The sequence below is a fragment of the Plectropomus leopardus genome, chromosome 10 (assembly GCF_008729295.1).
Source record: "Plectropomus leopardus isolate mb chromosome 10, YSFRI_Pleo_2.0, whole genome shotgun sequence".
NCBI classification, from domain to species: domain Eukaryota; kingdom Metazoa; phylum Chordata; class Actinopteri; order Perciformes; family Serranidae; genus Plectropomus; species Plectropomus leopardus.
The window spans coordinates 18,451,126-18,463,906 of NC_056472.1; the positions used below are offsets into that span (position 1 = coordinate 18,451,126).

The 12,781-nt window shown below is 39.8% G+C and overlaps 2 protein-coding genes across 2 annotated transcripts in view; one reads left to right on the plus strand and one right to left on the minus strand.

Annotated features, from left to right (window-relative positions):
- ola1 (Obg-like ATPase 1) overlaps positions 1-6,907 on the minus strand; it is a 51,489-nt gene extending 44,582 nt beyond the window's left edge. The window contains exons 1-3 of the mRNA XM_042494298.1: positions 6,808-6,907; positions 6,607-6,698; positions 1,385-1,528 (exon numbers count right to left, since the gene is read on the minus strand). Coding sequence (XP_042350232.1) covers positions 1,385-1,528; positions 6,607-6,698; positions 6,808-6,822 — 251 coding nt within the window. The 5' untranslated portion in view covers positions 6,823-6,907. The remainder of the gene's footprint in view (positions 1-1,384; positions 1,529-6,606; positions 6,699-6,807) is intronic.
- Positions 6,908-10,044: 3,137 nt separating this feature from the next.
- sp9 (sp9 transcription factor) lies at positions 10,045-12,744 on the plus strand. The gene is made up of 2 exons (XM_042494296.1): positions 10,045-10,333; positions 10,895-12,744. The coding sequence occupies exons 1-2, from the start codon at positions 10,313-10,315 to the stop codon at positions 12,191-12,193; spliced, it is 1,320 nt and encodes a 439-aa protein (XP_042350230.1). The 5' UTR covers positions 10,045-10,312; the 3' UTR covers positions 12,194-12,744.
- Positions 12,745-12,781: the final 37 nt, after the last annotated feature.

Genomic DNA, 12,781 nt, shown 5'->3' on the forward strand with positions numbered 1-12,781 from the left:
TTTTAACATGGACAGCTGCAGCCACATGACACCCCTACAAACCTTGCCCACCAACGGTACAATGTGAACAGTGCAGTGAATCCTGCTACAATGTGATGTTGTAGTGAATAAATATGAGGCAAAACCTAGCAATAATCCACTTTTTTCATTTACTTTATGTGTTATACGTGAAGACGGTATTAATCTGGTAAGAAAATAAATGTAACCATAGGTTGTAAAATAATGGATGTAGCTACTGTGATGTCACCCATTGCTTTGTGGACTTCTGTTTTGAAGCTTCCAGTTCAGCATTATAGCCATCATCATCATCTTTTTTTTTTGTTTGTTTTCAGCAGTGACTATATTTGGGTGAGAGGGTAACTTTGTGAAGAGGCGAGAGGTGGATGTGACTAAGAGGCCCAGGACACCCTGTTCTCCTGCACTTTTTGTGTATCGATTCATTGTTGATTTTGGTCTTTTCCAAGCAGAAACCTCAGAGGCTGAAAAAAAAATCTGATGCAAAAGTGCCAAAATACTGCAGCTTATTGAATGACCACTTGAGGCTGAGTTCAAAACACAGTAAATCCCCATTAACCTCCGTATTAAAATACCCAACTTTACAGCAGAAATAAACATGTTAACAACCCGTACAAAAAACAGTTTTGATAGCTAATTTTAACCTTTAAGACAACTGTGAGGGGAGTGTTTTTTTTTATAGAACTGACCTATTTACATTTTATTAAGGCTTTAAATTACGTCTGCCGATATTGCCCTCGGCCTCAAGTTGCTCCTCCGCAGTGCCAGCCTCTGGCTTAAATATGATCTCCTATGGCTCCAAAAAATCAAGATGGCGACAGCTGAAATGCCAAACTCGAGGCTCCAAAATGGCAGTCCACAAACCAATGGGTGACGTCACATTAGCCAATTGTTTTATACAGTAAATGGTCTTTTCTTGGGGAAAAAAATATAATGTCACCAGAATTATTCTGAGAAAGGTAGATAGGTGGGTATGCAGAGTTGTTTATACTTTTTTTATGTTTTATTTTTATGTTTATTCTTGTGACCAAAGTTCATGCACTGAAATGCTTTGTGCTAATCACACCATTCTTGTCAGTCAAAAAGGGATCTCTCGCCAGTACATTGTCAGTATAGCCCAGCAAATCTGAATTCAGCCTGCTTTAACAGCCTCTGTAAATGTGTATGATAACCAGGTGTTTGAGGTTCAGACGCTTCAGCTTTTCCTTTAACAGAAAACATCAGAGTAGAGCTGCAATCATACATCATACAGAACTGGCAGCTACATGTCAACAACATTGTTATATGTTTTCTCATACCTATTGCAAGAAGACCGTCAGCGAGTACAGATCTGAAGTGTGAATAATAGTAGAACGATGAGACCCCATACCTGGGAGGTTTGTGGAATTGGCAGAGGAAATCATAGCGTTCATCTGGAATGGGCACTCTGCTTTCATTTGGGTCAATGGTGCAGAAGGGGAAATTTTCAGCTGCAGCCTGACTCTTTGTCAACACGTTGAAAAAGGTTGACTTCCTGAAAATAAAAACAGCAGTGAGGTCAATCCATCTAAAAGTGCTGGTGTGCAGAACCTGATGGTTCGATAGGATGATCCTGATACACTTCAGTAAATTATGCAAGATTAGATTCATTTATTTCCTGCACAAGAGGGAAAAGGTTATTCTAATGGATTGAATATTTGAGCGCTTGAACCAAAAATACTCCATGAAATACTTTGCCCAATTACAAGGTCAGATAATCCCATAATAGATCAATTGTACAAGGAATCAGGGGCAAATTACATTTCTGATAGATCTCAGCTGTTGAACAGGATCAGCCAAACGCTGCCCCATGTTGTGATCACAGAGATTTATTTTCTATGGCACAAGCAGCTCAAGTGTACTTCAGAATCTACAGACAATGGCAAGTGTTTAAGAGTAATAATGACATGGCAGTTAACTATAATCCAGGACTTTCCATTTTTTCCCTCCTCACTCGGTGCTTCACATTGAAATGATTGTTTGCTACGTCCTATAGGCATGAAATTGCTCAAGATTGCTAAAGTGCATGCAATAATTTCTTACATAAAGCTAAATTGTTTCTCTAACATACTTGAAGGCTATTCTTGGGTCACCTTGGGGGAAAAAAGAAAGACAGTCCACAGGGAGACTGCAAATATAATCAGGTGTTAAAATGTTCCTAATGATAGAAATAATTACATAGCAAATTACTAAAATGCAAATAAGAGTTTAGCATGGGGACAGTCTCAGACAGTCTGAGATAGTCTCACAACAATGCATTTACTCTGCAGTTGTAAATGTTAGTCACAAGGTTAAGCTGGGGGAAGAGAACTATGAGGAAGAGAAGAACTGTACAGTCAATGCACATACAGTTTAAATTCATGATTTTGCAAGTCACTACCTGATAACATATACACATATTTTCCTACATCGATTTATTTCTTCATAGAGGTCAGAGTGCAGGAGTAGCTACAAACAACAAAACATGTTAGCTGCACATTTGTCATTTACCTCTGTTTCTGTGGTTCTAATAAATTACATGACCCGTGTTACGGTTGATGTTTGCATTAACTAGAGATCAGCTAAGAAGATTCTAGATTCTTTGTTTTACTGGTTGAATGGCTCGTTAATCCCAGTCCACTTGGTTATCCTCATGCAAGATGCTCTATTTAGTTTTATAATGACACCGTTCAGGGGCGTTGTAGTAGGGGCAAAAAGGACTGTTTAGCCAGGGCCCCAATGAGAGGGAGGCCCGCAAAAAGCCTAGAATGAAAATGTTGGTTATGTTTGCAATTTCTTTATTTTTAAGTAATAACTATCATAACTGAATTAGAACTGGCTGAATAAATCTGTATAAAGACAGGGAAAAAAAACTCTAAAGCCGAGTGAGTGACTTATAATGCAGCAGGAGCACCTACGTACACTGTCATGGAAATTGGGTTTCCAAAAAAAGTGAAAAAAAAAGAAAGGAAAGGGAAAAAGGTAGACTGATTTTGTGAAAGAAAAAGGTGCTTGAGAAACACATGGATCAATAGAAGAAGGGCCAGGGGCCCAAAGAGACTGCATAGAGAGACTGGTGCTACGGCCCTGACAAGGTTAGATAGTTTCACTATATATATATATATATATATATCCCTCAAGTTTACACAACACAGTCTGAGCTGATGCAAAATGCAAAAGACAGGTACACATTAAAATAAATTAATGTCTGGGTTACCTAGAGGAGATTTTTAAGAATCAACATGAGTTTGTTAGGCCATATACTGCGCAGACTTTTACGTGTGTCCCAATAAGGGGTTAAATGAGCGCAACTTTTTCGTGTCTTTGAGCAGAAAGAGAACATGTGCTGTACTCAGTGTAGAAATAGCTGCGAGATTGGCTGAATCACACTCTCAAGTTTCCCATGTGTGTGTGAAGAGTGGTCAGTTACGCCCAACTAACAGCAGGCTGGCATCTGAGCATGGTTCATTCATGATGAAACCATGGGAGGGTTGACAAGTTGTACTTTGACACAAATGTGGTGTGGCAGGCCACAACCTCAATGAGTTCTACTTGTTATACTAGGAAGAAATTGTGGTTTTGCTGGGGTAAGAAATGAAAACACTGGACTCTGGGGAGTTGGCTCTTTGAGCAATAAGCTCAAAAAATCTAGCAAAACAGCTAGGACACTAAATGTGAGAAAGCACAAACATCTGTGTTTATTCTTTGTTATCCAGTATCTGAATATATAATGAAATTAGTCCTGGATACTGGAACTGGACAAAATCTCGACATCGTTGGACTTTCTGTCCCTTCAAAACCTGCAGCTTTATGCTCTTGAAAAACTTTCCGGGCTACTTGAAAACAACAGTTCTGCTGAAAATGTCTCAAAAATGTTTTAAGGAGCTGCAAAATTCTGAGAAGCTGTCAGCTGAGCAGAAGATAACCTATCACTGTAGCCCTTTCCTGTAGCTCAGAGGAAAGTCATGTTGGGTCTGCCCTGTGATTACGCTCTGTCACTGATGCTGCTGAAGGTCTTGGTGGATGCTGACAAGGTGGATTTGTCAGACCAGGTCTGACATGCAGACAGTGTGTCAGCCTCCTAACACAAACTGTGGCAATGTAGCACAGATTCTTGTCAAGTTGTCTACCTTACAGATGAAAATTACACAGACTGAGGAACTCTTTGACTCACGGGTTCATTTTGTCAGAGAATTGAATTATTCCACAACTACCTCACATTTTTTTATTTTTCATATCAACTAATTGTGTTGTATTACATTGATGTATTGATCAACAATGATTAAACAAAAACACGGGAGATAGACTTTTCCAAACTAGTTTATTTTTAAGGCACCGTCTCTTTACTGTTAGGTGCTCAATGTGAACACACCCTAACCACTAACATATATGCACCCTCAGTTATACAAGTAACACTTACTTCGTCAGTTTGCATGGTTTTAATGAGTAACCCAGATTGCTGTTCAAGTAAATGAGGAATTCTAAGTTTCTGGAAATGTCACATTAGTAAGCCCAACTTAAAAAAATTACTTGTTAAACTGTTATTCTGAGTCGTCTGTCTAAGTCAAGAGTACATGTAAACGCGAGTATAAATGTACTACATTAAATCAACATTTGTTAGTACAACATTAAATATCTTTGGCACTTTACTTGCTTTTTTTAAGTACGTTTAACTAATTAGAATTTACAGTGTACTGTTAGGTGTTAGGCATTGTATACTTTATTTACATATATCGTTTCACACATCCTAACCACTAACACTATACATGTACCGTTTTTCCCACCCCTTATATAATTGCATAATTTGATAGACAAAAAAGAAACAAGATCCGGGACTCGGTTTTATATCCTGTAACGTATTATCATTGGTTATCAGCTAGCAATCCTTTACTTCACTGTGCTGTAGAGTTTAAGGTTAGCTGCAAAACATTATATCATAATTAAAGACATAAAGACACTGCCTTTCACATTAGAAATATTATTCTAGTTATAAAAAAAAATAAAAAGAGTGAGATAAGATCAATGAAAAAGAAAACATAACAACAGTGTTTTTAATGATGATTTCTATGATGGACTTTTATTCGGTGCTGTTCAGTTCTAAAACTAGATGTGTTTTTTTCCTGGAAATTACAATTGGATTAATCTTAAAATGTAGAGAAGCTTGTATACCTGTGAGACTGGGAGCTGATTCGAGCAGCTACGGGCAAATAGCCATGATGAATTTTTAGACACAGCACTATTTCATGCAAGTGTAATAGAGACACTGTGCAAATCAGACAGTTGAGAGTTATGCATGTATTTTTATGTGGCAGCCTTTATGACTGAGATAAATTCCCTACAGGGACAAATAAAATTTTCTTGAATCTTGAGACTTAAACAAGTGAAAAATCTAAAAGTAAAAAATATGTTCCGTGAATCGCATTGTAATGTGCTGTCTCTGCTGATAGTCGAATGATTTGTTAATCTAAAGCAGAGACTGTGAAGAGGCTCAGTGGTGCTGTGTTTACTGTGTTCACACTGCGGTTTACCCTCTGATTCCACAGATTTTCTCCCACACTTCAAAAACATGCAGGTTAGGTGAACTGCAAACTATAAATTACCAGACACATGAATGTGATGGTGATTGTGCTTGACTGTCTACAGTAGGTGTTTTCGCTGTGATTGACTTTAGAGCAATGATGCACCCTGACCTTTGACTGGTGCATGAGTGAAAAGTGGCTATTTAAAACCAATGGACAGCAAGGTTTGTTCATGCTTTTCCTCTCTGCATTTGTGATGGTATGGGATCTTTCTTGCTAGCTGTCATACAATTTTATTCAAAAGTAGATGGACACATTCTCATCAATGAGATGTCACATAGAATTTAACTATTTCCTCTAACTGAAAACACGCTACTGAAATAATAAAACTCACATTTGTAAATTCAGTGCAGGATACACAGCCAAAGCATTTTAACTATTTTATAAAAACTATGAATTTTGACGCACTACAACTCTTTGAAGTCATAGGTTTACCCTTTATTATAATACTTCTCTGCTATCACCCTACAAAAGGTCATGTTTGAAGCATTTTGTAAAAGTTTGAGCACATTATTTAGTCAGAGTGAAAGTTAAGACGCAGGGAAGGAAAGACGAAGCTCTTGCAGGATTTGATTCTTGCCATGCAGGGAACAGACACTTAGGAACACTCCTATAGTCATTAAAACACTGATAATTTTTTTCCCACAGACAGCTGTCTAAGTGGGAGCCTTTTTTGGACTCTCGTGTACATCTAAAATAATGTACGTCACACTTAATGTAATTTTGCTTGTTCCAGTATAACGTGTGGTGTAAATAAGGTGTCAATGCTTCTTTTAGGGAAACATGAACGACTTATAGTCCGGAGTTTCTGAAAAATTAATTCACAATGTTTCTTTAAATCTAATTTCTACTCTGTAGTCATGTTTTCTACTGTACTCTGCTTACACCCTGCCTTGAGTGCATTTTATTTATGGTATCATGGGAGGCAGTCAGAGTTCAGCTGCACATGCTGGTGCTTCTAGTGTGAATGGTTCGAATGCGACACTGTCTATGTAGATAAAAACTCTTTACTTACCCAACATTGGGCAGGCCAACAACTCCTATTTTCAGTGAAGTGCCAAATCTGCCAATCAGTGGTGGTGGCTTTGGTGCATCATCTCCCTTCCCCTAATAAAGACAGTGTGGAAATGTCTGCAGTCAGAATGGGTTAAATACTATTACATAATCTACAAAGCATGCTCATTTTTCCAATGAAGCCATTCCTTGTAACTTGCACCTTCTTTGGAGCCATTTCCCACAGTTAATTTCCTCGCAGACTTCCACAACAGCTCAGAGAAAACATTCATTGAAAGAAAATGTGCTAAGCTAAGTCCTCAAAATGTAACCAGTCGACTGCACTTCAACTGGCTTGTTCCCCCGCGCTCAAAATAGAACATGCAGCCTCTGGAAATGAAAGTTGACACTGTAAGTTGGCAGGCTGACCTGCGCTTCCAAATTTAGCTGTCAATACTATCGATGGAGGTTGATGAGCTGCTGTGAGATCAATCTTACACAGAACTGTTGGTTGAAATGTGTGTATTGAAAGCGTAGTTAATCTTTATCAGAGGCTTGTCTGTGTTGTCAACAGCTGCCTGCTTTTTATTAACATTTGAATCATCTGTCTTGACAGTCGCCTAACTAAAGACATCCACGAGTTGCGTCTCTGCACTGACAGGTCTGAGCAATTTTACCACTTTCCCTTCTTTTATCACTTATCGACTTCCTACAGCAATAAATCCTTTACCTGCCACTAAAATAAACAATGACCTGCAACCTTAAAGTGCAAGAGCAAACTCTGGGGAAAATGCTAGAGGAGCTAGACATTGTCATTTAAAGCCACAAAGAAAAATATACTGTTTTTATTATCATCTTTGCATTATACAATAGCGCAGAAAAAAAATGTCAAATGTCAAAACAATCCCCAAATGTCTGTGAGAAAAGGAAGATATTCTAAGTAAAAGCATCTTGACAAAATCTTCACACTGGTGCCCACTTTTTCTGTTCAATGAGCTTCATCTCATGATACAAGTATAGTTGTCAGACAGAACTATGCAGCTTCAGCGCCACAGAAATAAAGTAAAGCATCCTTGCACTCATAGTTTCCTTCCAACCCCCCTTTGAGAGAAACAGGTGTAGCCACATGAGCGCGCGAAATTACAACAATTAGTTAAATGTCCTCAAATAAACTTCCCCCAGCAGAAATACAAATTAAAGCACACAGGGGCACAACCAAAAACCATCACCCAATCCAGCAGCCTGTCTGGTTTAACATGCAGAAAATGAGGCTCTAATAATCTGGATTTGAGGCAAGTGAGGGCTGGCTTTGTAGAAAGAATTCAAATGAATAGGTCTGAATTAATCATTTATCTTTTGTTGATGGATGCACCCCCACTTAGACTCATCACAATAGATGCAGAGCGTTTTGTTCGACCAAATAAATCATTCCCATTGTTTAAGGTACATTGATCAATCTAATGGCTTGTAATAGGCTCCTAATTGCCACAGAGATGTGCTCACGAATGGAGTCCAGAATTGCAGATTCAACTCAAAATTCTCACTTGAATGACAAGGCCAGGTCATGTTCTCCCCTTTTGTCCCAAGTAAACAGCGTCTGAAAAATCACTATTACTTCATTATTCTAGGTTAATGTGACAAAAACATTTTTTTCCATATAACTTTAAAATACAGCAGATAAATAAAAAATATTGGTGCATAAAGACTGTACAGATTCCTTTGTTATATGAGCGTCACATTGCTCCTTATTAAGATATAATAGTACACAAAGCATGTGAACAAGAATATTAATTTGAACAAACGGACAGAACACTGAAATATTATCAATATTACTAATGGGGAAGAAATATTTTTTTATTTTAAAAAATATATTATTAATTAAATTTAAGGGTAAAACTATTGTCCGATTTGTTATATTAAAGTATAATGAAAAGAAAAGCCCTCACATTGTGCGTTCATTTCCATTTAACGCTCGAATTAATATGACATATTTAGCAGCAATCAACTTTATTTATGTAGAATAGACATTTAATACTGTTAACAGCACTCTGTCAAATTGCCATGATTGCAAAAAAAATGATTCCATTTTCTCGGCAGCGCTCAGTATTTGATGAGACTGATTTTATTCACCCCTTCAAAGGTGGTGGTTTTAAAGCAAAAAAAAAAAAAAGTATTTGAACAAATTGCGCCTGTGTTGACTGGCAGCATTCATACTCTATAATGGAGCATTATTTGCCCGTTTTGAATACTGTAATGCACATCTTTCGGTCAAGCCTTTCTCTGGAAAATTGCTTTAACTTTTAAAGGGATGATGGTTCACGTCAGAGCAGGTCAATTTTACATTATGCCATTATCCCTGGGCGTTTTAAACAAGCTATGGGATATGCGGGCTTATTGAATTGTGATATTAAAAGAAAAAAAATATATGTGAGATAGTCACGAGTTTAGGAAAAGTGTTGAAACATCCTCTTTAATTGTCCACAATTTAATAAATGAGTGATTAAAGTGGCGTTACATTTTTTTTTATTTCTCGGCTGCAACACAGACACCGTGCCTCCTGTTAAATAAAGCAGTTTATAGAGATGACTGGCGGCCTTACAGCAGGCATCCCCTGGAAACTTTTTTTCCGCTTATAAAATACTTGTCTTAAAAAACACACATCTACACGCGCTGATAAAGCAAGCTGTCATTTTTAATTAACCCCTCACCTGCACTCCCCCAACAAGTAAGCAGGGAGGGGGCGCGTGCCACACGCACGAGCACAGATGCGCGTATTTATTTATTTTTTGACTGGAGGTAAACAAACTGTATGTTACTTGATCTATCGCGAACCATTATCTGTTTTTCCGTCATGCATTCAAGTGGTTTTATTCAACCAGCTCATAAATGATCTAACCGCGGTTGGAGAAGTGAGGTCCGCGCTGTCAGGCCTGTTTCTGGACTTCTTCACTTAACTTAATCCATCTGTGACTTTTTCCAATATGAAAAGCAGCACTTTAAGCAAATAAGTTTTTTTTTTTTTTTTTATGACAGAGCATATAACACCACTTGTTCCCCCGAAGCGCTAACTATACCGTGCCAAACACAGCAGCAGCAGAGGCATGCGCTTGGCTCTGCACTCTTCTGATAAAGTCATCAGCAACAACAGCGTCCCTCACATTGTTCAGGATACTATGTGCTCAAATCGCAACAATTTCTCAATGACGTGTTGCGCATGATCTGAACATTGAAAAATCAGAATGGAAACCTGGAACTGCAACGTGTCCCCACAATTCACAGACGATTTAAAAAAGAGTGAAACGCTTACCTCCTGAAGAACTGACGTGTGAACTCAATTCTGCAATGAAAAGGAGACATTGAGCCTTCGTGTGAGAATACATAAAAATAACTGTATGCATTAAAAAAAATACCAAATCGTGTCTTGTATGACAGTCTGAGCAGAGGCTGCACAACAGATGATTGACGGCGGGGTTTTTGGTGTTTCTGTCTGCGGTCGGGTCTCTCATTGGCTGACTTCATCCCCGGCCATGAATGCGGCTATTAGATTGGCTGCGCGTCCTCGCCAGCTGTACTTCAAAGAACACGCTCTCTACAACTAGGTAGTGTTGGGAGCTGCGAGCCAAGAGAGAAACCGTGTGACCCGAGTCAAACACGGTGAGTCTGAATCAAATTTGGAGCCGAACAGCATTGAAATCGCGAACACTCTCATCACAGCACAGACCCTGGATATGGCAACGTCTATACTTGGGGTGAGTCCGACTTTGTGTTTATGCGCAAAGGTTATGCGTAAAGTTGTTTTCGGCTGTAAGTTAAAGTGTTTATTGCTTTCATAAACATGCTTGCTTTCAAGTTTGCATTTTTGACGTCTTACTGTAAGAATAGCAATTACTTTAGTGGTTAATTATTATTAAAAATAACTAGTTTAATGTCGTAAAGACATCTAGAAAAAAAACTTTGTAGCGTTTTTAGTATTTCCCACTTGCTGTACATTCACAGTAGATATCAGACGCGGTAAATATTATTAGAAAGTTTGTTTAAAAAAAAAAAAAAAAAAACAAAGTGTATTATTATTGCGTGTACGTTGTTTTAATTTATGCCTTTCGCTTGTTAAAACACGTTCTCCAAATGCATTTACGACAGCTACTTTTGATAATTAAAGTTGCTATAATTTATTTGTTAAATCCCGAATCAATTGCCTGTTTCCCAAATATCCGATTTAAACGTAAATCTTTGAGCAATTTTTGTTGTTGTTCATTTTAAGTCCAACTTTGTGTGTGTATGTGTGTGCGTGTGTGTGTGTGTTTTCTCAGGAAGAGCCACGGTTTGGAACTACACCTCTAGCAATGCTGGCTGCAACTTGCAACAAAATTGGTAACACCAGTCCTCTTACAACTTTGCCTGACTCGAGCGCTTTCTCAAAAGGTGGATTTCACCCGTGGAAAAGATCCTCCTCCAGCTGCAACTTGGGATCCAGCCTGCCCGGTTTCACAGTAGCAACAAGCCGCGCGTCGACAGGACTAACACCGACCAGTGGCACAGGCAACAGCGCCTTTTGCTTAGCCTCCACCTCCCCGACCTCCTCTGCGTTTTCCACAGAGTACAGCGGTCTGTTTTCCAACTCTGCCAGCGTCACATCCCAAGAATCCGGACAGTCAGCTTTTATCTCCAAAGTCCACACATCGGCAGAGACTCTGTACCCGCGGGTGGGGATGGCGCACCCGTACGAGTCGTGGTACAAGTCCGGTTTCCACTCGACCATCTCTGGCGACGTTGCCAACGGTGCGTCCTCGTGGTGGGATGTCCACACCAACCCCGGCTCGTGGCTCGATGTCCAGAACCCCGCGAGCTCCCTCCAGACCTCACTGCACTCCGGGACGCCTCAAGCCATCCACTCCCAGCTAAGTGGCTACAACCCGGACTTCTCCTCGCTGACGCACTCGGCGTTCAGCTCCACTGGAATCAGCCCCACCGCGTCTCACCTACTGTCCACCAGCCAGCACCTGTTAACACAGGACGGCTTCAAAACAGTCATCCCCACGTACACAGACACTTCTGCCGCCAACGCCATGATCTCTGGGGGCAGTTCAGGAATAAGTAGCTCTTCTAGGTCGTCCCGGCGGTACTCCGGCAGAGCAACATGTGACTGTCCGAACTGCCAGGAGGCCGAGCGGCTGGGACCCGCCGGGGCCAGCCTGCGCAGGAAGGGACTCCACAGCTGCCACATTCCCGGCTGCGGTAAAGTGTACGGAAAGACATCTCACCTCAAGGCGCATTTGAGGTGGCACACCGGCGAGCGGCCTTTTGTCTGCAACTGGCTTTTCTGTGGCAAAAGGTTCACTCGGTCGGATGAGCTGCAGAGACACCTTCGCACCCACACCGGCGAGAAAAGGTTTGCTTGTCCGGTGTGTAACAAGCGCTTTATGCGGAGTGACCATTTGAGCAAGCACATCAAAACGCACACGGCCGGTGGAGGAGGCAAAAAGGGGAGCGACAGTGACACCGACACCAGTAACCTGGAGACCCCGAGGTCCGAGTCACCTGAACTTATTTTGGACGGGGTAAATCCCAGAATCACTGTTAAGGATCAGTCTCCCCACGACGAGCCCTAATAAGGCTTCACCCCCCCAAAATCTAAATTCAAAAACTGCACAGCATTGAAAACGGGTCTTATTTGACGGACAATAAAAGGAGAGAATATTTCAAGAAGCGATTGCAAAGTCTAAAAAATATATTCTCCACAGGCGTAACGAGTATTTCATTCGTAAATCCATCTAAAGAAAACACGGTGATTTATACTGTAGGCCTTTGGGGATTTTTAGGGGCAACTTGAAAATGAAATGGATGTTTGCTATAAAGGGTGCGCGAAACCTGTTGAACTTTGGTTGGACAATGTGAGTTACATCTTGTATATTGACGACTAAACTATGTGTTATTTTCATGTAAATGTTAGGCTATGATTGTTTTATTCGTGTTGGTATCCTGGCAATCAGGGAGTTTACTTTCGACGCACTTTGTGGATATGTATGTACACAGCTTTTTCAACTTTGGTTAACCATTTTATTTCTTTGCTAAAAAATATCTATATATAAATGTTTACCTGTATAAAGTCACACGTATAAGACTTTCATTTTATCGTAATTAAAACATCTTTAAAAAAGGCTCTAATTGTGTCATGTAGATTTTATATTTTTTTGGTT

What these genes read in the sequence shown, in the direction of transcription:
- sp9 (XM_042494296.1), top strand. Translation starts at nt 10,313, where the DNA reads ATGGCAACGTCTATACTTGGG. An exon ending in TGGCAACGTCTATACTTGGG is followed by an intron (nt 10,334 to 10,894) that starts GTGAGTCCGACT and finishes GTGTTTTCTCAG; the next exon opens with GAAGAGCCACGGTTTGGAAC.